Here is a 26,554-nt window from a genome sequence, read left to right as displayed (position 1 = left end):
AAAAACATACAAATATTGTAGTTACATGTATTTTCTTTTCTAATCTAAAAATGTTTTCTATTCCCGGAAAGTGGCACATTGTTGTCACTGAGTCATCCTGCATTCGGGGGCGTTAATAATTCCACCCAATGAAATATGATAATTGCTTTTAAAATAACCCTGCTACATTTTTACCAGGGACCTACTGTCTTTTTTTTCCTAATTCAGAAAAAGAGATAAAATAGGCCCTTCAATCCAGACTTCATGATACAAACCAACCCAGTGCATCACGACAGTATAGACATGTAGACATAATGCTTACAACTTCCCAGATGCGGTATGAAGATTCAATCAGTGTCAGGTTATGACTAATAACATGAGAACCTATAGGCATCAGACTAATGATTGGAATAATCTGAACATTGATTGTTGTACAGATATCTGTTACTTACTTCCTAAATATCACTGGCAATCACCACACAACATTGAAGCAAAACACCTGGACCACGTTGGCTTATGCCTAAAGGAGCTCTACATCAAGCTAGCTAACCAATCCAGTTGTAATGCTAGACTGTATAGGTGATCCTAACAGCTTGATGTTGTAATGCTAGACTGTATAAAGTAGAGTCGATCCTAACAGCTTGATGGCGTGGTGCGCCACAATACAGTCCAGCAATGGAAAAGGGCCATACAGATTCCTATAGCCTTCATTTGAAAGGATGCAGTATGTATATCAGTTGTCCTGTGAAGATGATTCTTGAGAGCCCTCTTCTGCCACCGATGTTCTTGAGAGGGTCCTCTGAGTTCCTCACATGCTGCTCTCAGCCCTAGAATTCCACTTAGAACCTGAGGGGATGTGTGTCACTGCCAGGGTGAATAACATCATCCAAGCCGGCTGTCCTACTTTCTCCCCCATCACCAGTCCTTTTATAGAAAGCATGTTTTTCCTCTATGGTTTTGAGCAAGAGAGAAACTGCCTTAAAATAGGCTTTAATAAACAGACATTTTTCTTCTGCTTTTTTATTTTTACCAATAGCCTGACATAAGAAATAGGTCCAGTAGACCTAGATTTTCTTTTGACCAAAGGGAATTTGGTTTTAGCATTGGGAATTACAAATCATCATGTTTTACAAATATCGTAAATACATTTTTATTGTAGGCTTCTATTAAAACCCCTTTCCTCTTGTTCTTCACTACTAGTGAGGTGTTCCACGTCTGCATTACAATATTCATCACTTTATTAACTGTGGGACCTGGGCACAATATTCATCACACTATTATTAACTGTGGGACCTGGGTGCTAAATATACCGTTTGCCTCTTTCCTGCAGGTGCCTATGGTGTTGTTCTGAAGTGCAGACACAAGGTAAGATCCTGTTTTATGTCGCGTCAGCTTTTATACCCCACATTTCACACTCATTTGTCACTCCTAGCGTTGCTTGAGTTTCTTGTTTTGTCTGGAAACATAGAATCAGAGTCCAAAAGAATCAACTGCAGAGACATAAACACAGAATGACACTTAACATACACCTACATTGTTGCTTATTTGCTGTTTATGCATGTTTATGCAATTCACAGAGGAATGCTGCTTTGAGAAAATAGAGGACATTTTCAATCATCACTGTGTAATTGGATTGTTGATGTTACATCAACACCACGGTGCTTCACCCTTGATTAGACCAGACACCTACTGGGAGATGTGTGTGTGTGTGTGTGTGTGTGTGTGTGTGTGTGTGTGTGTGTGTGTGTGTGTGTGTGTGTGTGTGTGTGTGTGTGTGTGTGTGTGTGCGTGTGCGTGTGCGTGTGTGTGTGTGTGTGTGTGTGTGCGTGCGTGCGCGCGCGCGGTGCGTGCGTGTGTGTTGAGAGAGAGAGCATGTGTGCTATGTTAGAACTGTTTGGTGTGTGTGTGTGTTACGCTGGCTTGTCTGAAACAGGTGGTCCCTCTGTGCCTGGTCATCCACTTTGGTTTGGAGCTAGTCATCCTGTGCTTCGGGATTTGGCTGCCATGAACCATCAGATAATCTGTCCCTCCTGTTATCTCTGCTTCTTATTCCTCATCAAGAGACGTTTGTTTTCAGTGTCATAAACCGAGATAACCTAAGAAGTTGGCGATGGCCATCTTTTATTTTTATTTTTTTTAATCTTCTTTTTCTCCGCCTGATTTTTCAATTTTTCTCCCCGTCCCAATTTAGTCGTTATGCCAATTCCCCCCCTCCCCTACCTGGTTGTTGTGCGCATGTTCCTCCTACTGGTCGGTACAAGGGAACCCTGAAGTCCACCACATGCTTCCTCCGACACATGTGGAGACAGCCAGTGACTCTTTTTTCACCTGGCAGCGAGGACTCTCATTGGTGAAGCGTAACGCGTGGGAGGTCACGCTGCCTTCACCATTTCCTGCCTTTCGCTGAGCAGGCGCCCTGACCTGACCTGTAGGCGTCGTTGTCCACAATGGCAGATTACCACCCACGACTTCCCTCCCGCTAACTCAGCCAAACGAGTTAGTATGACGACCGGCCCAAGCCGCAGGGCAATGCTGACTCCGGGAGGCGTCTATTCTTTTACCAACAAACTTGCATTTTTCCGCGATCTGATTGGCCACTGACGTTTCTGGTCATGTGACATCTGCGCCAATCGTGTGACGCCTGTTTCTATCACTGGTTAAGCTTCTAGCACTCTTTCGAAGTTGGTTACGGTTAGAGTTTGTCTTAGAGCAAAGAACACCAGCCCTGATTCCAAACTCTAACCTTAACCAACTTCGAAAGAGTCGCCTAAGCTTAACCAGTGATAGAACTAGGCGTTAGGTAGTTTGCAGGCTGTTAGAGGCGGAAATAGGCACAGAAACAGGTGTCACACGATTGGCGCAGATGTCACCTGACCAGAAACATCAGTAGCCAATCAGATCGCGGAAAAATGCAAGTTTGTTGGTAAAAGAATAGACGCCTCCGGGAGTCGAGACCGCAGCCTCTTGCATTGGTGACGAGCGCAATCTCCGCTACGCCACCCGACCGCTCCATGGCCATCTTTTCTAATGCTGTTATTGAAGATTTGATCGGTCGCCAGGCCCCTGCACCCTCTTCTCTTGGCTGTGGCAGATTGTCGATCTTCCAGGCCCCTATTCCATTACTCTCTTCCAAGATAACATAGTCATTGTTCGTTTAATTCCATTGTTTGGAAAACCTCAGATTACATTTCGATTGAGTAACTGCGTAACTCTAAAGATGAAAGCGATGCCGCAGGAATACCCAGACTGACACAGTGGCTTTCGAAATCAACATTGAAATAATGGTCACAGGAAAGCATTGCTTTTGATGAGGTGGGCGGGTCTGTAGGGAATAGGTGGGATTTTCATTGTTCTCACATGTTGTGGAGGAAACGGTTCGATTGTTGAAATAGCTTAATCCACAAACGCTCGTCATAGGCTAAAAAGGGTTCCTGTAGCCTGATTGGTCGCAGCTTATCGCAAATAACATTTGTTTTTTCCGCATCATTCACAACCTTTTCTGAACTTTTCCCATCAACTGTATATCAGCTAATAAGAGATGTCTGCTATGCTGGGTTTTGAGTGTGAGAATGTAGAGGAGAACAACAGAACAGATGAATGTGAGGAGAGGGGGGGGGGGGTAACCCTGAACCACAGGCTGTAATTATCACAGAGCTGATCCCAGGCAGCTGCAAACACCAATGTCTCCATTATGGAGAACAGAACTCAGTTCAGTAGGCCTCAGTCATCGACACACACAATTAGAACGGAGGAATTTGCTATTGCAGCGACACCCGACAGGTGATTATCTGCAATTATTGTTCATCGCAGTATAGAAAATGCTCAATGGCATTATATAGTTTATATAGTGATTACCACCTGTCTTAAAATGTCTTCCACGTGAGATGGTTAGAGAGATGTTTTACTACTAGTTGCCTGGTTACCACTGTAAAAGCATCATTGGGGGCCGCATAAAGCAGCCAATGAAATGCCAATTTGACCGATCAAACTGATCAGTTGCATTGCTCTGACAGTCGAAGTGGTTGCGAAGTGGGCACTACTTAGGCACGCTACTTTGTCACGTCACTTTGTCACACAGTCATCAGTGGAACACAGTTGTCAGTGTTTCTGACATAGCCGCAGTAACTACTAATTCATAGATACTGAATTGACTTAAATTGAATTTCTATGGGCAAATTGTAAAATGAATACGGTTACAATTCTAGAAGGCTATCAGTTACAATTCTAGAAGGTAACCTGATAGAATAACCCATGTGAATGAGCCAACACTGTTACAAGAGGAACGTCACCACATCTAATAATTCATGTAATGTCATTCACACAGAGGTCATTTAGCTGGGAACAGGGTGGAAAGGAATCCCAACCTGAGCAAAATGGCCACCATGTGAATATGGTCATTTGTCTATGAAGCAGCCCCGGACTCGAGATCCCGGTGACATCACGCATGAGCGCCCCCTGTTGGGAGACAACTCTAGCCTTAGCTTCAGGAGAGAGTGGTGCTGCATGTTCACAGACATTGACTGAACTGTCCAGGGGCACAGAAATAACATACGTGAATTCTTAAAATGGATGACATTCCTCTTTAAGCCAACAAACAAACATCATGATGAACACACATATATCATAGACACACACACACACACACACACACACACACACACACACACACACACACACACACACACACACACACACACCTACACACACCTACACACACCTACACACACACACACACACACACAGACACACACACACACACACACACACACACACACACACACACACACACACACACACACACACACACACACACACACACACACACACACACACACACACACACACACACACAAGCTCACACATGTATGTGCTGACATATGTAGTACCACACACAGACACATAAACCTAGTTCAAGGGCACGAGACGTGCTGTGACAATAGGCGGATAAGTGTACGGGCCAGAAGAAACAGCTGCGTTTGTGTCAAAGCAATGCTTGCTTCACAGCTGTTGGTGCTCTCCAAACATCTCTCTTATTTAGCTGACCTCACAGTTTCGCTCGTACATTTTGGTTGACATAAGAAAATAAGTCATGCTCTGCGCCGTCTGGTAGAAATGGATGATTAGTTAGTTGACTGGTTTTGCTGCTTTTACTCACTGTACATTTCAAGCTATACAGCGCAAACTAATACGCTAGGCATAATTACTACAATGTAGTGTAACTGTGGGAAATATTTTCAGGCTTGAGAAATTATATTTACCTTATTTAATTGGGGACATTGATCTAAGTTAAAAGTTATTATTATTATTATTTTTTTATTGATCTTTTTCCCCCTCCTTTTTCCTCCGATTTTCTCCCAGTCCCATCCCAATGTTAGTCGTTATGCCAATTCCCAATCCCCTTCCTGGTCGCTGCGCACTTACCCCCCACAGTCGGTCTGGGAGAGTGGAGGCTATCACCCACACACGTCTAGCCAATCAACCGCTTCTTTTCACCTGGCAGCGCGGACTCTCACTGAGAGGGTGTAACGTGTGGAAGGATCACACTACCCCCCTTAGATCCTATCCGCGCTGAGCAGGCGCCCCGACTGAACTGTAGGAGTCGCTGTTTACAACGACCCGGACCCACCCCGCCAGCTTTCCCACCCTCTAATACAGCCAATTGTATTAGTGTGAACGGCCAGCCAAGCTGGTGACAACGCCGGCTGGCCCGAATCCAGCGTCTCCGGTGTTGGTGACCAACGCAATCTCCGGTTAAAAGTTATTATTAAATATCATTAGGTACAATCATTATCGATATAGAATATTGAGTGTGAATTATGACATATTGTACGTTTGTTCAGGCCTCTCCTTAGTGCAGTGGCGTCTGTGTCAAGGCCAGGGCACATGTGCATTTTTGTTATCTCTGGGCCGAGCTAGATGGGGTAGGAGACACGTCAGCCAAAAACACATAGGCTATGCATTTTAACCTAGGTTTGGTGGGAAAATGCACAGATGCCGTGTTTGGGATTGGCCACCGGCCATACACCTATGGACAGAGCAGAGTATAATACTGAGGGCTAGGGCATTAGCTCTCTACTCTCTTTCTGGCTACTCTCTTGCTGTCTTTCTTTCTTTCTGTCTATACTCTGCCCTTCTCTTTCTCTTTCTGTCTACTCCATCATTCCTTTTCTCTACTCTATTTCTACCTATACTTTCTGTCTTTCTGTCTTTCTCTGCTTCTATCTTTAATCTCTCTCTTATTCTCCATCTATTCTCTTATTTCCTACTATACTTTTCTCTCTCTCCTTCCTGGTTATTCTTTCGTCATATTTCGCTGTCATGTTATTAATGTCCGTTGTGAAGTGTTCCATGGACCACCCCACGTAAATATAATGTATATATAATATATATATGTATATATAATGTATATGTTGTTTGAAGTCCTATTCTGTGTCTAATGATTTATATTATTCTGTTTTAACCCTGAGTAAATGGACCAGCTGAGGTGTGTCCAAAAATCACCCACCCGTAACCTTATAGGCTCTCAACGTTGTAGGGTTTTAGTATGCTGGAGTGTACAGAGAAGCTACCGTAGGTTCATGTTTTATTAATTATCTTGTACTTGGTTAATGGAGCATCAAAACTGTGACACGGTTGGTCTTAATAGCTCTCAATAGCGGTCTTTCCACTGTGGGCCAGAAATCCTGGAACTTGACCTAATATGTTGTATGTAGTATGTAGTATGTTGGAAAGCTATACAAATGTTAGTATATACTGTATAGTATGCTAGCTATATAAGAGTAGTTCTATTCGTGTAGTATGCTAGCTATAGAAGAGTAGTTCTATTCGTGTAGTATGCTAGCTATAGAAGAGTAGTTCTATTCTTGTAGTATGCTAGCTATAGAAGAGTAGTTCTATTCGTGTAGTATGCTAGCTATAGAAGAGTAGTTCTATTCATGTAGTATGCTAGCTATAGAAGAGTAGTTCTATTCTTGTAGTATGCTAGCTATAGAAGAGTAGTTCTATTCGTGTAGTATGCTAGCTATAGAAGAGTAGTTCTATTCGTGTAGTATGCTAGCTATAGAAGAGTAGTTCTATTCTTGTAGTATGCTAGCTATAGAAGAGTAGTTCTATTCGTGTAGTATGCTAGCTATAGAAGAGTAGTTCTATTCGTGTAGTATGCTAGCTATAGAAGAGTAGTTCTATTCGTGTAGTATGCTAGCTATAGAAGAGTAGTTCTATTCGTGTAGTATGCTAGCTATAGAAGAGTAGTTCTATTCTTGTAGTATGCTAGCTATAGAAGAGTAGTTCTATTCGTGTAGTATGCTAGCTATAGAAGAGTAGTTCTATTCGTGTAGTATGCTAGCTATAGAAGAGTAGTTCTATTCGTGTAGTATGCTAGCTATAGAAGAGTAGTTCTATTCTTGTAGTATGCTAGCTATAAATGGTAAATGGTGCTTTTATTTTTGATCCTCACATTCACCCATTCACTCACACATTCACACACCAACAGAAGAGGCAACCATGCAAGCTGCCAACCTGCTCATCAGGAGCAGTTAGGGGTTAAGTAAGTGCATTGCTCAAGGACACTTCGACACACTGCCCGGGAGGAGCAGGAATCGAATCGAGAACCTCCAGATTACCAGACGACTGCTTTACCTCCCGAGCCACTGTCGCCCCCCCTCGCTAATAGTTATATTCTTATAGTATGCTAGCTATAGAAGATTCGTTTTATTCTTATAGTAATTATATAGTATATTATATTATATATATTATATAGTAAATGTTGGAGCGGAGTGAGAGGCGGAGTCACGGAGTTGGAGAGAAGAAGTGGGGACAGATTGGGTTGGAGAGTGATAGGCAACCTTCGGAACGAAGATGATGAATTGCTAGCTATAGAAGATTGGTTATATTCTTATAGTATGATAGCTATACAAGATTAGTTAAATATTCTTAGCTCTATCCCAGGCCGCGAAACTAAGGACGAGGGAAGCGCATGGAGGTCCTTAGCGTGCCTCAGATGGAGAGGATTACCGGAATGTTCCTTGCCAATCTGCGCTCCCTGTGCAACAAAACACATTTTGAATCAAGACAAAAAAATTATTGTTGGAGGGTTCAAAGACAATATAAATCATCACCTTCCTGTCCTGCCATTCGTAGACGACATTACGGTGATTGGCCAACAACAACAATGAGTCTGCATACAGACAGAAGGTTGAGCAGCTGGTGTCCTGGTGAAGCTACAGTACAACAAGCTGGAGCTAAATGTCTACCTGTGAACTTCAGGTAGAACATCCCCCCGTCACAGTTACCTGAGTCATTCAAGCCACAATATCCTGGGACCTCAGGTGGGAGGTGAACATCAGCTCCACCTCAGCAAAGGATGTACTTCCTGTGACAGCTGAAGAAATTCAACCTGCCCCAGGCGATAATGGTCCAATTCTACACAGCCACCATTGAGTCCAACCTCACCTCCTCCATTGCTGTCTGGTTCGGGTCAGCCAGCAGCACTTGGGATGAGGCCAGACTGAAACATGTCATCTGATCAGCAGAAAGGATATTTGGCTGGAATCCTTCAGAACCTCTGCAGCTCGAGGACCGGGGTAGCAGGCCGACCCCTCACATCCTGGTCACCACGACGTCCAATCTCTCAGAGAGCACCCAGGGGAATGTTTATGAGTATATGGACGTTTGAGTCCTACATCCCTGGTGTCTGGCTTTGGGAGAGAGTAGCTCATGTTCACAAATATTGATTGAACTTTCCTTGGCCATGAGAACAACATATTGGGTTTCTTAATTTGAGTGGTGCGCCCCTTTAACAATTTAACTGAAAATGTCAGCCCCCTCGCCACACATGATCCTTCACACTCTTCCACCCTTGTATATATTTTGTATTCGGTTGGTCACCTACTGTATAAGATGGAGGCCATTGGGATAGACAACAAAGCTGGATCAGGTCCTACTTGGCGGATAGAGCACAGTTAGTGGAAGTAAGCGGCACACTCTCCTGCCCCAAGGCCATTATTCAGATTTAGATTCAGATGATTTTATTGTCACAGCTTTTTTAAATGTGTATACATTCAGAAAAACGTGAGATGCTTGTTTTCCCCGGCTCCTCAACCGTAGTAGATTTGTAAACACAATACACAGCAATCTATACAATTTCTTTTGGTAAAGGTAAAAAACAGCAGATAAATAAAAGAAAATCTAAGCAGTGTGTGTAAGGTTCTTTTGTGTGTATGCTCATGTGATGATTTAGACTTAGAGTATCTGTCAGTAGTCTGTTTGCCCAGTGGAAGTAGCTGTTCAGTGTTCTTTTGGATGTGGACCTGAGACTGCGGTACCGTCTGCCAGATGGCATGAGCTCAAACAGTTTGTGGTTTGGGTGGCTGGGGTCTTTCAGGATCCCATGTGCCTTGTTGACGCACCGCTCTGTGAATACACTGTCTATGGTGGGTAGTTTACATCCGCAGATCTTTTCAGCCGTTCGCACTACTCTCTCCAGTGCTTGGCGGTTGTTCTGGTGGTGCATCCCGTCAGTATACTCACTGTGGTTCCTCTGTAGAAGGCCCTCAGGATGTGTGGGCCCATGCAGACTTTCTCAGTCTCCTGAGGTGGTAGAGGCGCTTTTTGGCCACGTGGCCCGGTGTGCACTCCCCAGTCCAGCTTGTCAATGATGTGAACTCTGAGGAACTTGAAGCCGTTGACCCTCTCCACTCTCTTTACGTGTGGTGTTCCACAGGGCATTGTGCTTTATTGTTCTTACTGTATATTAATGACTTGAATGTTGCCTGTTCATCCTGCTATCTCTTCCTCTATGTGGATGATTCGGTTCTACTTGTCTCACATAAAGACAAACTGGTATTGGAGAACACAGTAATGTGAGGACATGGCTCACAAACAACAAGCTTTCCTTAGACTTAGGCCTACACTGAAGCGATACTTTTGGGGACAAAAGCTAGATTTAGTAGAGCTGTGGACATTCGGATAGAATTAAATATGACTCATTTGGCAGCAAATACCTCTATCAACTAGTTAGGCTGTTCATTGGAGGGCCACTTAAGTGGTGAGATAATGGTGCTTAAAGTCTTGGGCAAGGTTAATGCTTGCACCAAATTCTTAACATTTAATTAAATGCAGATACACCACTCAGAGTAAACCACTCCTTCTACATCACTCAGAGTTAATCACTCCTTCTACATCACTCCGAAGGCCAACAAGTATTTTGAGCTGATATGAACTGTACTTTATACTATATATATTTGTGTTTATGATGCAAGCTGTGGTTTAGATGTGCCACTGTCATGTCTGCCTATTCGTCTTGTCTTTTAAAAGAGGACCAGAATGGAAAAATATTTTTTAAACTTTATTGTGTCATCCTCCATGCTTCTATAATGTATGCATGACTGTTGGCGGTGTACTTGTTATTGATTGTCAAAAGAAACTAAACTGAACTTAACACCTCCACAAGTGCAATAGTTAATGTTCTTATGAAGCTGTACAGCAAAGATATTCTCTCCACCCCTGCATATTCTCTATTACTGTGTATATATGTAGTATTACTTTTTATTAATGGTCCTTCAACCTCCAACACTTCCTTGCACTGTATATACTCCTACTTGTTTTGTAATATTTAAAATGTTTTAATTAAAGTATGAGGAACAACAGCATGGATTGTGCTGAGAAACCAACCAACATCATCATTGGTATGTAGCAAATAGGGCAAGGGTTAAAAAAAGTATCAGAACTATCCCTTTAAAAGGGGTGACAAAAGCCAATGATGCCTTCACATAATATTGATTATGTGGTCATCACACATGTGCATTTACCAACATAATGTTAAACAGTCAGTGAGATAACTGTACTCTGAGAATGCCTGATGTTGTTCTTTGTGTGGACGAAACTAAGCAGATCAATACAGACGGTTTCACTTGTCCCAGGATGACCGCAAGTTAAATGACCCAAAGTGTAAGGCACGGTTGAGTAGATTGTAGGGAAGGCCCCTAATTAATGGGCTCACTCAGTTAACCCAAAATGTGACTGTAATACGATGCAAGTTGGTTTTACACTCCTGTATTGCTATAATAGAGCAACAAAAGGTAGATAGCCTAATTAACACTCTCCTGTGTTTATATTTCTGTGATATAAACCAAGTTTCTCTTACTGAAGTTTGACAAAAACATCAGCAAATAATGTTTGTTTTTCCTTTTTCTTCTTTGTTTCAAATAAAGGATTTAGCTGAAACCCAAAATAAATATAATTAATTAAGATTGTCAACATAAATACTCAATGTATTATTTTCTCAGTATCAAACATCACGTTTAGTGTTAATTATCCAAGCTATAGCTTTTGATTTGTGTATTGATTGAACTGACCACATGCAAACAGTTGTTTGCCGCACTTGTTGACTTGTGCAACACAAGTGATTTCCACAACAACCTTTGTCGCTAAGTCTATTGTGGTCATTGCGATCAGAAAGTAGTCTATAGGAAACTGTAGGCTTCTCCTAATGTGCTAGTGATGCACCCCTTCACAACCCAGTTTAAGCAGGCTGTTGCCTGGTGAACAGAATGAGAATGTTATGCCCTATATCTATGATTTGGGGGAATAATTGATGCCATGGTAGTGATGGTACAGTATGTTTGCATGGAGAGGGTTATTCACATCTGCTGCACATATTGCCTGACATCAGTTTCCCAGCTGACTCGTGTTCAGCCTCACTCACTGGTTAAGGGTTCCCCAGGGTCGTAAAAAGTCTTACATTTAATAATCAGAATTTTAAGCCTTAAAGGGCTTAAAAGGTCTCAAATACCATTTTAAAATAAAAAAAAGTTTTAATAAAAAATGTATTTGGATTCGGAGGCTACTTCTATGTTGCGATAACATCTCTGTGTCACGCTTAAATATGTTAAGGGAGAAATGTCCAGGCTGCAAAGTAAGCAGTACAGAAATAAAATCATAATTCGTATGGAATTACTGTTCATAGTCATTTTACTTCATACCCTTTTTGCCAGTATGGCTGTGAAATAGGTATTCAATTCTATTCAAAATGGTCTTAAAAACGTTGTTGAAAGCGGCAGGCACCCTGCTGGTTTATCGTCCTCCCAGTGTTTCAGGGAAACAGTGATTTACAAATGAAGCACCGCGTGTTGCCCGTCAAAAACCAGTAACCCGATTCCTTCCTCCAAACAGTATTTTTTTCTTTTCTTGCTACAGTACATATTTTTTTCTCGCTAGCCTCACATCTAGGGCAAACCTTGCATGTGGCCGATGGCTGTTCCTTATTTTACCCACATTAATTTATGTCCATGTATATGCAGGGTATTTTAGTCACAGATAAGCAGCGAGGAGGGAGAGAGTAAACATCGCTGTGGCAAGTATTTATTTAACCGTGGAACGCCTCTGAGGAATTCACTCTGCACACAGCGGCAGGGCCGTGGATGTACTCACGCCATTAACTAATGGTTTCCCCCAGGAAAGCCCTGGCCGAGAGAGAGGTGAAACATTAACAGCAAATTGTATAGCCTTTATGCGGTTTGTAAATTGAAAGCATTTAAGTGTTTATGAAAATGCTTTTATGATTCAAAGGGGATCAATTACCGTAATGTAGCTGAAAAGCTTGTAGTCGTGAAATATGAAATCCAGCGTCTTAATCAGATGTGAAACAATGCAGTGTGAAACTTAAGGGGCCTAGCTCATTTCAGTCAACGTTTCGTCCTTTGTGTTTGTTTTAGTAGTCAAATGAAGTTGGATGATTAAGTGAGTGTATAGATGTATAGTGTTACATGTCATCAGTGATGCCACAGATTACTTGTAAAAGTAATCCGATTACTGATTATTGATTACTCCTTTAAAAAGTAATCCAAGTTACTTTACTGATTACTTGATTATCAGAGTAACTTAGTTACTTTGAAAGTAACTAGGTTACGAAGTCGTCGTCGTTCCCCCAACCGTTTTTTTTAAACGCTTTATTGAAAGTGCATAAATTGTTTTTAACTTGTTTCTCTGCACATAACGTAAATTGTTAAACTAGTGCTTCAGCTTCTGTACCATCAAGTATGGTAAAGCAACAGTCTATGATGCTCACAGCATTAGAGCAGCCAGCCAGTGGTTTTACAAAACCAGTGTATCCATTCACATCTAACAAATGCAGGCTGAACTATTCAATTATATCAACTGTAACAATTAAATAGTTTTTATAAATGTCTCTCTATAAACATACAATCAGTCTCTCTTTAACATGTAAATTAACTGTAAATCTGGCAAATAAGAGCTTTTGCTCTGCCACCATCAAATATACATTAATCAAAAGGGAAAGAAACAATCTCTCTCTTTTGCTGTTTGGCTGGCCTCCGAGTCCTCCTGTACCTACTAGTCGAAGCGTCGGCTAGTGTTGTGATTCCAGATGCTTTCAATGCAATTGGATGTGCTGTTTTTAGCGGTAGACAGTATTTTGTTTCCTCCGCATATGAACGTGAAGTAGTGACTGACGAGCGTTTTGGGATGGAAGTCTGAACAGAAACTCACTTTTAATTTTGCCAAGCGTTTTGGGGTGGAATTCTCCGACGACGGAGCCCTGCTGTCACACGATTGGCGCATATGTCACATGACGTGCTGTGAAGACCCGCCCTACTCTGCCTCTGATTCGCAGACTGTGGATGGGGAATGTGATTGTACCAAAGCAGAGTCACTCACAGACAGAGTGTCCAGTCACGCCGCGGCCCGCGGGACACATTCTTGTGTAACCCTTTCACTGCCACACTACGTCACTCCCAAAAGAAAAACAGCTCAAAATGTATTTTTGACTGTCGAAAACGAAATAAAATACTGCATTCCGCCTGCATTATGAATTTATGATGAGATAGTAACGAAATAGTAATGCACAGCCACTTGGACAAGTAACTGCAATCAGATTACTGGCTTTTAAAGATTAACGCGTTAGATTACTATTTTCGGGGGAAAGTAATCAGATTACAATAACGCGTTACTTAGTAACGCGTTACCGGCATCACTGCATGTCATTCATGCTAGCAGTGTAACGGTTTCACTAAGCCAGAACACAGATGCAGACACAAACAAGCAGAGACAATGTGGAATCAGAGTGTAACCCAAATGTCGGGTGTATTTAATAAGAAAAGAAGAGTAATAGAGGGAGTGAGCAGGTATGGGGTAGACAGACGAGCGGGGGGGGGGGGGGGGGGGGGGTCGTAGCCAGGAGTGGGTTCTCATGCAGTTCAGGGATGTTCACAGAGACAATGGTCAGGCAGGCGGAGGTCATGCACAGGAATCCAAGACAGGGGAACAGGGAGTGGAGCCAGGAAGGAACTGCGAGCAAAGGAGGACAAGAATGTTAGATTTAAGCACAATAGAACACAGACTGACAAAGAGAACAAGGCACGAGTATACGGACTGACTGGAAATAAGGAACTACATAGCAGCTTCATGACATCTGGGCCAGGTCTACTAAATAGGAATAGTAATCAGCCTGTTGATGCCAATCAGCTGCTCCTCTGGTCCTCACACACCTGCACCCCATCCTGTAGTTAGAGAGAGACAGAGGGAGAGTAGTTGGGTAGGGAATAACGAGAGTTAAGGTGGACAGGAACCCTGGAGACCTGGAGGGGCATGACAGTACCTCCCCCTCAACTAACGCCTCCTGGCGTATGTCCCGGGAGGTCAGGATGAGCCCGCTGGAAGGGCGGTTAGGTGGCCGAGCGGAGATTGCGTTCGTCACCAGCCCCGGAGCTGAGCTGGATTTGCCTGTTCGAATCCAGCTCACAGCTCCGGGGTTGTCACCAGCTTGGCTGGCCGTCTGCACTGATACAATTGGCTGTATCAGAGGGTGGGAGAAGCTGGCGGGGTGGGTCCGGGTCGTTGTAAACAGCGACTCCTACAGTTCGGTCGGGGCGCCTGCTAAGTGCGGATTGGACGTGAGGGGGATAGTGTGGTCCTCCCACACGCTACGCCCTCTCAATGAGAATCCGCGCTGCCAGGTGAAAAGAAGCGGTGATTGGCTGGACGTGTGTCGGAGGAAGCACGTGGTAGCCTCCACTCTCCCAGATGATCTGACTGTGGGGGGTAAGTGCGCAGCGACCAGGAAGGGACTGGGAATTGGCATACGACTAACATTGGGATGGGAGAAAATCGGAGGAAAATGGAGGGGGAAAAAGACCAAAAAAAAAAAAAAGGATGAGCCCGCTGGAAATCAGCGATCAGGGAAGGGTCCAGGATCTGGCAGCGGGGTATACAGCTTCTCTCCTCCGGTGCGTACCCCTCCCAATCCACCAAGTACTGGAGACCCTGTCCACGGTGACGCACGGCCAGCAAACAACGAACCGTGTAGCCAGGGTGATCATCGATAATCCACGGAGGAGGAGGAGCTGGAGCGGGGAGTTAAAGTGGGCAGGAGGAGACAGGTTTAATCCGGGAAACATGGAAGGTAGGGTGGATACGGAGGGACCGGGGTAACCATAGGTGGATGGCAGAGCGGCTGATGATACAGTTGATTTTAAAAGGACCGATAAATTTAGGAGCCAGTTTACGGCTCTCCATTTTTAATGGAAGGTCCCGGGTAGACAACCAAACCCTCTGTCCGGTACGGTAGTCGGGAGCAGGTGTCCGGTGTCGGTCGTACTGCCTCTGATACCTGGCCGAGGTCTGGAGTAGGGATTCCTGAGCCTTTCTCCAAGTGCTCCGACAACGGCGGATGAAGGCTTGGGCAGAGGGAACTCCAACCTCCTCCTCCTGATCGGGAAAGAAAGGGGGTTGGTAGCCGAGAGAACATTGAAACGGGGACAGATTGGTGGCCGAACTGGGGAGAAAATTATGGGCATACTCCACCCAGACCAACTGTTGACTCCAGTTTCCCCCCGTTCCTGTCCACGTCGTGTTGCACTGTGTTTTCATTCTAAGTAAGTGTTAGTGTTTTGTTTTTCCTGTTTATTTTCCGTATTCTCAAGTTCGCTGTTTCACTAGTGCCAGCACGGCTGCGCCGTTTGTTATTTTTGTTACTTGTAGTTTAACCTTGCTCTCTCGGTTCTAAAATAAATAGAACACCACATTTTTGTGAAGAGCAACCACCGTCTCCGTTCTCTGGTCATTCTGCACAACCGTCTCCGTTATCCTGTCATTCTGTTAGGATTTGGGGAAGAACAGAACCCAATATGCAGAACGATGGAGGAGCCCCAGAACTACAGAATGATAGGATAACGGAGACGGTGGTGCAGAATGACCAGAGAACGGAGACGGTGGTTGCTCTTCACAAAAATTTGGTGTTCTATTTAATTTAGAACCGAGAGAGCAAGGTTAAACTACAAGTAACAAAAATAACATAAACGGTGCAGCCGTGCTGGCACTAGTGAAACAGCGAACTTGAGAATACGGAAAATAAACAGGAACAACAAAACACTAACACTTACTTAGAATGAAAACACATTGCAACACGACGTGGACAGGAACAGGGGGGAAACTGGAGGCATGTCGCCACACAGAAATGAGGAAGGACACACACTTAAATACTAGACTAATTACAATTGACAACACCTGGCACGTCCAAAAACACAGAAACAATTATACACCAACCAGACACAAAAGCAATATCACAACAACAACCAAGACAATATCACGAACAACAACCAGACAGGGGGATGACAATTAAACAAGGAAAGGAAAAGCCCAGGACAACATACATGAAGAAATTAACTCAACTATCTTGAAGAAACACAAAATGGTGGCCTGCATCATCTGGCCCATCTGATGGTGACCACTAGAGGGAGGTAGGAGACCACTGTTCCCATTGTGGCCAATGTTCACTTTGTGAGCAAAGTTCTCATTGTCCTCCCTGGAACCGTTACACATCTTCTCAATGCGATAGATGAGTTTGGCAGCCTATCCGGCTTTAAGATCAACTGGCCAAAATCTGCCTTTCTTCCACTTAATGCGCCTGCGAAGGCTACCATCCTGCCTGCAAACATACTTATGGTGGAGCACTTTAAATGTCTCGGAATTGAAATATTCCCCACTATTAGCCAGACGATACGGTATAACTACTCCATCTTGGGTGACAGGATTACAAATGACTTCAACAGATGGTCAAAATAAAAAAATTCATTACAGGCCCGTAATTAAAATGAGCGCCACCGCTTTCACAAATTGTTTTATGACAAAGAGACATCGAGAGGCTTCGTTTCTGACTTTTATCGCCATTTACTTACGTCCTCGTATAAGGACCTCCCCCTGGATACGATTTGGAGAAAGGATATCCTGGAGTTGGAGATTTTGATTGGGATGCGGTCATGGAAAATGTCCGGCTGTCCTCACGCAACCCAGATCACCAACAGATTCATCTACATTTTATTCATAGGACTTATTTGACCCCTAGACGATTGAATCTAATGGGTCTCAGACCTGACTCTTGATGTACCTTATGTCCAAACGGGGCCATCGGAACATTTATGCATAATATGTACTGGGAATGTCCTCCTGTTGAGCTTTTCTGGGAAGAGATTACCACCGAGCTATCAGATATTTTCTCTCTGACTATACCTGTCCTGCCTTCTGTATTATTATTGAATGAGGTTTCCCAATTACCGACCTCTACCTCTACACATGTGAAGAGACTCATTTTAGCCGGCCTCACAGCCGCCAAGAAATTGATTGCCTCACGATGGATACACCCAGACAAGCTATGCCCGAAGGTATGGACTCTTACCTACCTCGATGTGATATATCTGGAGATATCCACTGCACGAGTTTTAGGGGTTAACGAAGCGAATATTGCTATCTGGTTGGCAGCGGTTGCAAAACTTAAAGAGCACATATAACGGTCAATTGCTAGATAATCTACCATATATTATGTATTTAACTCACGTTGAGGTCCTGGGGTGAGTGTGTGTGGGGGGGGGGGGGGGGTGGGGGTGAAGAGCGAGCGAAGACCATTGTCCACTTGTTTTTTCTTTTTGTTTTCTATTGTATTTTTAATTATGTATATAATCTGAGCCCCCTTTAGATGTGGGTCTGGTGGTTGTGGGCTCGGACTGGAGGGGGCAGTGGTTCGGGGTCTCTGCGGGTCTCTGCATTAAAGAGGCGTGATGCTTTGGCTCGTGGGGGCGCCGGACTGCGGGTCCTCCGGGGTCGGGGTTCACGGCTGCCGGGCCTGTAGATGGAGGGGGCTCAGGAAACCCATTATGTTTGTGTTCTGGGCCCCTTTTGATTGTGTCGGAGTGTCACAGGCTAGGGGTGGGGGGGCCCTTGGTTCGGGCCCTTGGCGGGTTGGGGTGTTAAAGAGGCATGATGCTCTGGCTCGCCGGGGTACCGGACTTGGGGCTCTCAAGGGTTGGGGATCGTGGCTGTGATGGGTGGTGAGGGAGGGGGCTTAGGGTGTTAAATGTACAATCTGTTTTATTTATTGTCTAGTCATTGTTGTGTTGAGTCGATGTTTTTTGTGTCTTTTTATGTATTATTATTATTGTTATTATGTTGTGAATTGTGCTGTTTCATGTTTGAAATTTTCTAAATGTTTTAATTGATTTTGCCTGAGACTTTTCACAAAACAGAACATTCCAGAACAGAGTAGTAATTAGCCTTGTCATCTGGTCTATTATGCACATCACAACTTCACTAGCAGCCATGTAACAGCATGTCACAACATTAAACTCTACAGTCATCTGTTTTTTGTCCTGCACGACCAATGCTTTAGATTCTAGAATCTTTATTTTAAATTTTTTTATTTTTTTGTATCTCTCTTTCTCCGATTTGTCTCTGTTTTTTCTCCCTGTCCCAATTTAGTCGTTGTGCCAATACCCCCCCCCCCCCCCCCTCCCCTACCTGGTTGTTGTGTGCATGTTCGCCTACTGGTCGGTACAAGGAAACCCTGAAGTATCCGCAAGCTTCCTCCAACACGTGCGGCGACAGCCAGTGGTTCTCTTCTCACCTGGCAGCGAGGACTCTCATTGGTGAAGTGTAATGCGTGGGAGGTCACGCTGCCTTTATCAAGTCCTGCCTCCGCTGAGCAAGCGCCCAGACCTGACCTGTAGGCGTCGCTGTCCACAACGCCAGTTTCCCACCCACGGCTTCCCTCCCCCTCAGCCCAAGCCAAGGCAATGCTGTATTTTTTATTTTTTATACAGATTATAAATGTGACACATTGGGATTATGTTTTATCATGAATGAGCTCTGTGTTTTAGGCCTACATCTTCAGTAATATAAGTAACATGTAGCATCATTCAGTGGAAATAGCCCATCCACCCGCCTTTGACGGGAGCAGTTATTTTTGCACCCACAGAACAGAAACTGGGACAGGAGAGGGAAGAAAGGACATTCACATGTAGCGTGAAATGGGTCACCTTGAGTGGCCCTATCACAAGGAGTGAATGGAGACCAAGAGGGAGAGAGACAACGAGGGGACAGGTCTGCCATCAGGCCCTCATTAAGGCTTGTTTCTCAAGCATGGACTCTTGTTGAATACGCACAATGTCTGGTCCCACCTGTTGCTAGTAGTCGGGGGTCTCTTTCTGGATGTGCTCTCATGCTGAAGGTCTAAATATCCTGAGATGGTCACAAGTAGTGTTGTTTGCACTGATCGGCTCTGTGGTTACAATGCGGGCGCGTGGGCCTACGTTATGATTAAGATGTATTCATCTTTGTATTCAAAAGGCACGTCTTAACATTTTCATACAGATGTTAATTTATTTTCTGAATTCCTCAAAACTATTCTTAATATTTAGCTACACTTTGGATCTTACAGTATATATCTAAAGCTCTGTAGCGGTGGTGGCGGCGAGGGGGAGCCTTGCTAAGCTCCATGCCATCAGGGATAACCCCTCCCACCCACTATACACAGACTTGGCTGACAGAAGGAGCACGCTCAGTGCTAGACTAAGACTCCCAAGATGTAGCACTGAACTGCACAGGAAGTCCTTCATTCCGACAGCCATCAGACTGTATAATACATCACTGTGCCTCACTGCATCACTGAGCACAGGGTGACAGTACTATCTTCCTGGACTTTTACTTTTACAAATCTACGCTTACTGTATATTTCTGTATATTTTTACTGTATATTTTATATTAGAATGTAACATAGGAAATGTATTTCCCTGACTGTATTTTATTCTTAGGCTTATTTTTATTCTTATTCGTGACTTTTGTTTTTGTCTACCTAAATGTTTACTGTTTACTGTGAGCGATTTGTAGTGCCAAATTTCCCTCGGGATGAATAAAGTATTTCTATTCTATCCTATTTTATAGGCTACAGGCAATGTATTTCCGTAGACAATCGGAATAACATGTATGAATTCTGAAATTGGGCATAGTTCCCCTTTAACTGTTTCAGCGCCAATCCCAAAAAAAGTCGGGTTAACTCGCCATCGCTTGAGCGCCAATCACGAGAAAAGTCGGGTTTTAATCGTTATTTCTTTTATTCGCTATATCCATTCATTTTTCATCCATCCAGCCTAGGCCTGTTGCAATAAGCAATAAATCAATTTATCGCGCAATAATGAAAATGAATGCAATGATTTTGATGGGCGCAATTAATTGCTATTTGCGTGTTTGTTTTAATGAGGCGGGAACCAGTACCTCTCCGTGTGGGGAGGCGGGCCGCTGGCGTTACTACAGAGTACAGCACGGGAGCTCCTGTGAGCACCATGCGTATGTTGGGCAGTAGCAACGCTACATAGCTTAACTACATTTCTCAGTAGCGTGATGGTAGCGTTGCTCCTTTTGAACCAAGTAGCGTTCTTTGTAGTGTAGCAATTTTTAGACCCAAGTAGTGATGTAGCGTGAACAAACGCTATACGCTACTGCCCGGAGAAACTGGACTGCTAAATAAAGATTAAAGATCTAGTGTTGATGCTATGACGCTTCCTCCTCATCGTTGATTGCCTGTAGTAGCTGCATCTAACGTTAGTAGCTAACGTTAAAACTAACCTAAAGTTAGTTGTTCACCAACAATCTCAACATTTGTTTTATCATTAGCTCAAAAACACAGAACCGGACGACACAAGTTGTCCGCTCATAGGTTCTGCTAGGATAATAACAACAATACTTCCGGTCGGTGGGTTTCAAAATAAAAGTGCAAAGTCTAAAACACCGGAAAAGACGTTTATTTTGTACAGCGTTTTCCTCCACGAGTACTCAAGTACATCATGTGATCAATCTATCTGTTTTTTTTGCCCATCCCTAGTTTATCCTGTGCTGAAAAGTCTCCATTCCAATAGAGATAGTATATATTTGTGTTTATTTGATTATTGTTGAGCTATATTTTAATTGAGAGTAACTGGTAGTGTAGCTTACTACATTTTCCAAGTAGCTTGCCCATCACATAATCCGCGAGCCACAGTAAACAAACGCGAGCCACAGTTAGGGTGACCAGGTGTCCCGCTTTTGGTTGTATACTGCACAGCCATTTTACCTAATGTCCCACGTCCCGCATATTGAGATGATGTCCCTTTTTTCGAAGCAAAAAATAAAAACATGGGTCTAAAAGCCCCTTCCTACAGTAAACGTAGCAACCCGCCTCTTGTCCACACACATTGCTCTGCTCGTTTTATCATTGCTCTCACGGAGATAAAACTGGGAACGAGTTTACTCTGCTTCTGACGCTACCTCATATCTGATTGGTTAGGTAGTAATTTTGGATATTTAAAATGTCTTCCAATGTTAAATAAAGGTTTATTGCACTTTGAAACGGTTTCCTTGCATTATTATGCTATTATCATTATATTAGTAAAAAAAAAAGTTGATTGAAAACTTTTGGGAAATACATTTCTCAAAAAAATTATTTCTCTCAACCGCAATAATATCACTTATCGCAATAATTTCTGGGACAATTAATCGCCCAGCAAAATGTGTTATCGTGACAGGCCTAATCCAGCCTGATGTTATCATTGGGAATGGGTCTGAGCTCGCAAAAGGCCAATACCGCCGCCTAACGCCTTCCGGCCGGTATTGCACATCATTGGAATCCCTCCTGCTTGGGCTGTTCATCGATCTAAGAAGTCCGGTCCAGGTTTTCCGTTCCGGGCATGACTAACGTTTATAACACATGGACTGGGAGACTTGAGCACCGCAGATTCATGTGTTTTGGTTGAGAAACGTTGGAAATACGACCGCGATCAATATTTGGAATGGCGATCAGGAATTGGATTATTATTTTTGCAGTACATCAGATGTTACCAATCTTGGGTTAATCCGATGTTTTTTTCGCAGCGAACACAACGTGTCTGTGTGTGTGTGTGTGCCTGCTGTTGGCTGCGACCAAAGCACGGAGGGGCGACTTTTCCTCCCCCGCTTCCGTGCGTGTATGATGAAATATAATACCGATAATCTAGCGTTTATTTCAGAACGATTCATAGATCAAGCGACAAATGGCACGATTTCTAAGAAAATACATTGAAGCGCCGTGTGCTGGGGTTATTGGGATTCGACAGGATCACTCTAAAACTATACTCATATTCACCACGGTATAAAACGGAAATGTATGTATGAAAAAATTATCTGTTTTTTGCATGTTGACCGGAAGAAACTCACTGACAATCGACGTGTTTATTAGATCCATAGCTATAATATTTAATATAGTTTTAGCACTCACAAACACCGGCATTATCCGCATTGAACAGAGCGCTGGTCTGGCCTGCGCTGGAATGACTTAACTGTGTATTGTGAGCATGTAGAAAACATAGAGCGGGTGATAAAAGGGTATCTTTGAAAACAAGGATTTGGTCTAGTTTCCTGTAAAAAAACATTAGAATTGTGGTATACATTACGGATGAGGTGACCTACAAAAAACATGATAGATTCTCGTAATTGGAGAGGTATTTGAAGTGTTTGACAATTGGACTGTGTGATTTCCCATTGGATGCCTGCAATGCGTTTATGCATTATGTACAGTATGTATGTACATGTCTATTGGACTCTGAATTCATTACATGTCTCTCTTTTAGCCCACTCTGTTGTTTGTCCTTTGCAATAAAGGCTTTTAAATTTTTCATACAGAAGGTGTTTTCTTGTGGCTCACCCATATACCATAATCTTGATTTTTCTTGATAAGAGAAGAGAGAAAGCTTATCCCCAGGGGAAATTGCATCGTTATCAACAGCACAGCACCGCACAGCACCGATGTACAAAGGCAAGTAAGAGCATGAAAAGAGAAGACAGATAATGAAAAATAATAATATAACAAAATAAATAGATAAAAGAAGTAGAAGCGCAATTTAATATTAGACAGAGGATTCTTATTTAGATACCATTATCTACAGGAGTCTGCAGATATATACAGATGTAACCTCCTGCGACAGCTGAGGAAGTTCAGCCTGCCACAGGCAGTGATGGTCCAATCCTACATGGCCATTTATTGAGTCCATCCTCACCTCCTCAGTAAACAGTCAGACGTGGCCAAAAGTGCATCACCCAGACAGCAAAGAGAATCATCGGCTGCAGCCTGCCAAGCCTCCAGGACCAGGAGGTGTTGCCAACAAGACCACCGCTGACCCAGCACATCCTGGCCACCACATCTTCCAAGCTCTCCCTGACTGTAGTGTCTAAAACAACGAGGCATAGGAACAGTTTTCTCCCTCAAACTGTGGCCCTCATTTAACACCCCTCGTAGTGGTGTAGCTAGAAGGTCCTGGGTTCGATTCCCGCTTGGGGACCAGGTTGCCACGTTGCCAGGTACCCAGGTGGAGTAACTCCCGGGCCTTTCTGTGTGGAGTTTGCATGTTCTCCCCGTGCTCGCAAGGGTTTCCCCTCCCAATAAGAAAAACCCAATGGAGAAAAAAACATGTAGAACTGATCGCTAACGTTGTCGTGTCCCTGACGAAGACGGACAGGATCACTTGGATTGGTGTCTGCTCCCGGCTGCCCTCGGGGGGAGAAGGACGATGGGATGGGTCGAGTGCAGAGAGACATTTCATCTGTGACCCAATGTGTGTGTGTGTGTTCCTGTGTGTTGCCCATCTCGAATGTGTGTGTTAATCTGCATGACAAATAAAGACTTCTTCTTCTTCTTCTTCTTCTTCTTCTTCTTCTTCTTCTTCTTCTTCTTCTTCTTCTTCTTCTTCTTCTTCTTCTTCTTCTTCTTCTTCTTCTTCTTCTTCTTCTTCTTCTTCTTCTTCTTCTTCTTCTTCTTCTTCTTCTTCTTCTTCTTCTTCTTCTTCTTCTTCTTCTTCTTCTTCTTCTTCTTCTTCTTCTTCTTCTTCTTCTTCTTCTTTGGGGGTGACAGTGGCTCAGGAGGTAGAGTGGTTGGAAGGTTCCCGGTTCGATTCCTGTTCCTGTGTCTCCAAGCATAGGATGCACAATTCCAAAATGAAAGCGAATAAACAAATGACAAAACAAACTGCGAATAACAAAGTGTGGTTGCTGCGTGTGTGTGGTCGAAAAACTGTATGATCGCCTGTCTTTTCCAAATCAAAAACTGTCCTTGTTCCCGGTAGACACCCATTTAACACCTGCTAATGATTATCAATCAGTGAACCATTAGGCCTACCATTACCATACCAAATCAACATAGAGGGCGCAATCATTCCAAGTGACCAAAATAAATTATTTCTGCTTCATGATAAATATATACACAATATAGAATATAGAATGAGTTTAAATCTAAATATCAAACACATGATTGTCAAAAAGAAAGCATTCTACATAATAAGCAATATGGCTCCAACACCCCTTAACTGCTCCCGATGAGCAGGTTGTCACCTTGCATGGTTGCCTCCGCCGTCAGTGTGTGAATGGGTGACCGTGAATGTGAGGAACAAAATGTTTTAAAGTGCTTTGGATAAAAGCGCTATATAAATGCATAATTTACCATTTAACATGTGAACTGTCCCCTGGCTGTCCACCACACATCAGCCCTCGCACCCCACAACTCTTCTACCTCTGTACATATTCTCACCGCATAGTCGAGTGCAATAGTTAAGGCTCTTACAAAGACTGTGTATAAACTCTCTATGTCCTATAGCAAATCCTCCCCAAAAAGTGGGAAACCTTTACTGTAAATCCACTTTTATTGGGTGGATTTACAGATTGTTTGCAGCCTTCAATCTGTAATCCTTCAAACAGCGACCCCCATGGCAAAAGAGCCCCTCTTGGTATTGTGTTTTGTTTACATTTATTGTTTTGGTCTGATGGGTTGGATTTGAGTAGTTATAGGGAGGGGTTGCTATTGCTGGCCACAACTCAGGTTCTGCCAAGAGAGGTCTAGAGAAATACACTGTGTAATAAGTTACTATACAGCTATATATATATATATATATATGAGTTATGAAAGGGGGTGTGGCTAAATGGTGTGTGTTTGTCTGTGTCATTTCTGCTAAATGGTGTGTGCTTGAGTTGTCAGAGATTTTATTTGCCATGTATGGACGAATCCACATTGGAAGACAGGTACAGAGCAAACACTGTGTCTACAACTAATCCAATACAGGAGCAGAGTAGAAACAGTACAGAAAAAAAAACAGACAAATGCTAAGGTTGATATCAACATCCCCTAAAGTGCATATCATAGTAAAGTGCATAATGCATAGAGGCACAATTTACGTGATGCACAGACACACAGAAACAGCACTTCCACAACCTGACTAATAACACACCAAAATAAAATAGGATAATATACAAATCTAGCCTTTGGAGTTATTCAGGCTGTGCACAGCACTGGGGAAGAAACTCTTAGTAAACCGAGAGGTAGAGCATGTGATAGAGCGGTAGCATCTGCCCGACGGGAGGGGGGAAAAGAGGCCTGCGGCTGGGTGACCAGAGGGGTCGTTGATAATGCCAGAGGCACGGCAAAGCAGCCTGGCACCATAGATCTCTTCTAGAGCTGGCAGGCTAACCCCGATTGTCTTGCGTGCGAGACGCACAATTCTGTTCAGAGATTTCTTCTCCTGGTCTGTAATGTTACCAAACCATATAGTACAGAAGGGAGTAAGAACGCTCTCAATCACACAGCGATAGAAGTTGTGTAGAATCACCCTGTTATTAGTGAACTCTTTCAGTTTCCTAAGAAAGAAAAGACGTTGCTGGGACTTTTTTAACAATGGTTCTGGTATTGGAGTGCCAGCTCAGGTCATTTGAAATAGTGACCCCAAGAAATTTAAAACTGCTCACCATCTCCACCTCTGAGCCATTTATGGTAATGAGGAGATGGGATACCTTGCTACATCTAAAATCGATGACTAGCTCCTTCGTTTTGGAAGCATTCAGGGTGAGGTTATGTGCGTGTGTGTGTGCGTGTGGGTATGCACTATGCATACATATATGGGTGTGTGTGGTGTGTGTGTGTGTTTCTAGAAGCAGTTGTCTACCACTTTTAAAACCAATTGAGCGTATTATTATTATTATTATTGAATATGTGTCTGTTCCTTTAAGAAGTTATTTTTAACAGTGTTTGACAGTGGAATGTTGTTCAACTCTCTGCATAGGAGTGTGCATACGACCCCCTTGTGCCCTTGGTTGCCATGGTTACAGTGATTAGCTGCACCTGCCCAGACACACTCTAGAAATCACAGGGAAAAAAAGTCAAAACCACATGTCAAACAAACACGAATTACTCCAAAACAAAATATCGCTTTCAAAGTTTTGTTGTGAGTGAAAAAAGTATTCT

General features: G+C 43.4%; 1 protein-coding gene across 1 annotated transcript in view; it reads left to right on the top strand.

The window, feature by feature from the left end:
- Window positions 1-26,554, top strand: part of LOC311222996 (cyclin-dependent kinase-like 5) — a 70,922-nt gene that overhangs the window by 5,278 nt on the left and 39,090 nt on the right. Inside the window, exon 3 of the mRNA XM_084307671.1 lies at window positions 1,310-1,344. Within this exon, the coding sequence (XP_084163797.1) occupies window positions 1,310-1,344 (35 nt within the window). The remainder of the gene's footprint in view (window positions 1-1,309; window positions 1,345-26,554) is intronic.

Source organism: Notolepis coatsorum (genome assembly GCF_963971535.1).
Source record: "Notolepis coatsorum genome assembly, chromosome: 2".
Taxonomy (NCBI): Eukaryota; Metazoa; Chordata; class Actinopteri; order Aulopiformes; family Paralepididae; genus Notolepis; species Notolepis coatsorum.
Note: the sequence above shows the minus strand (reverse complement) of the source record. Positions and strands in the feature narration are given on the sequence as shown.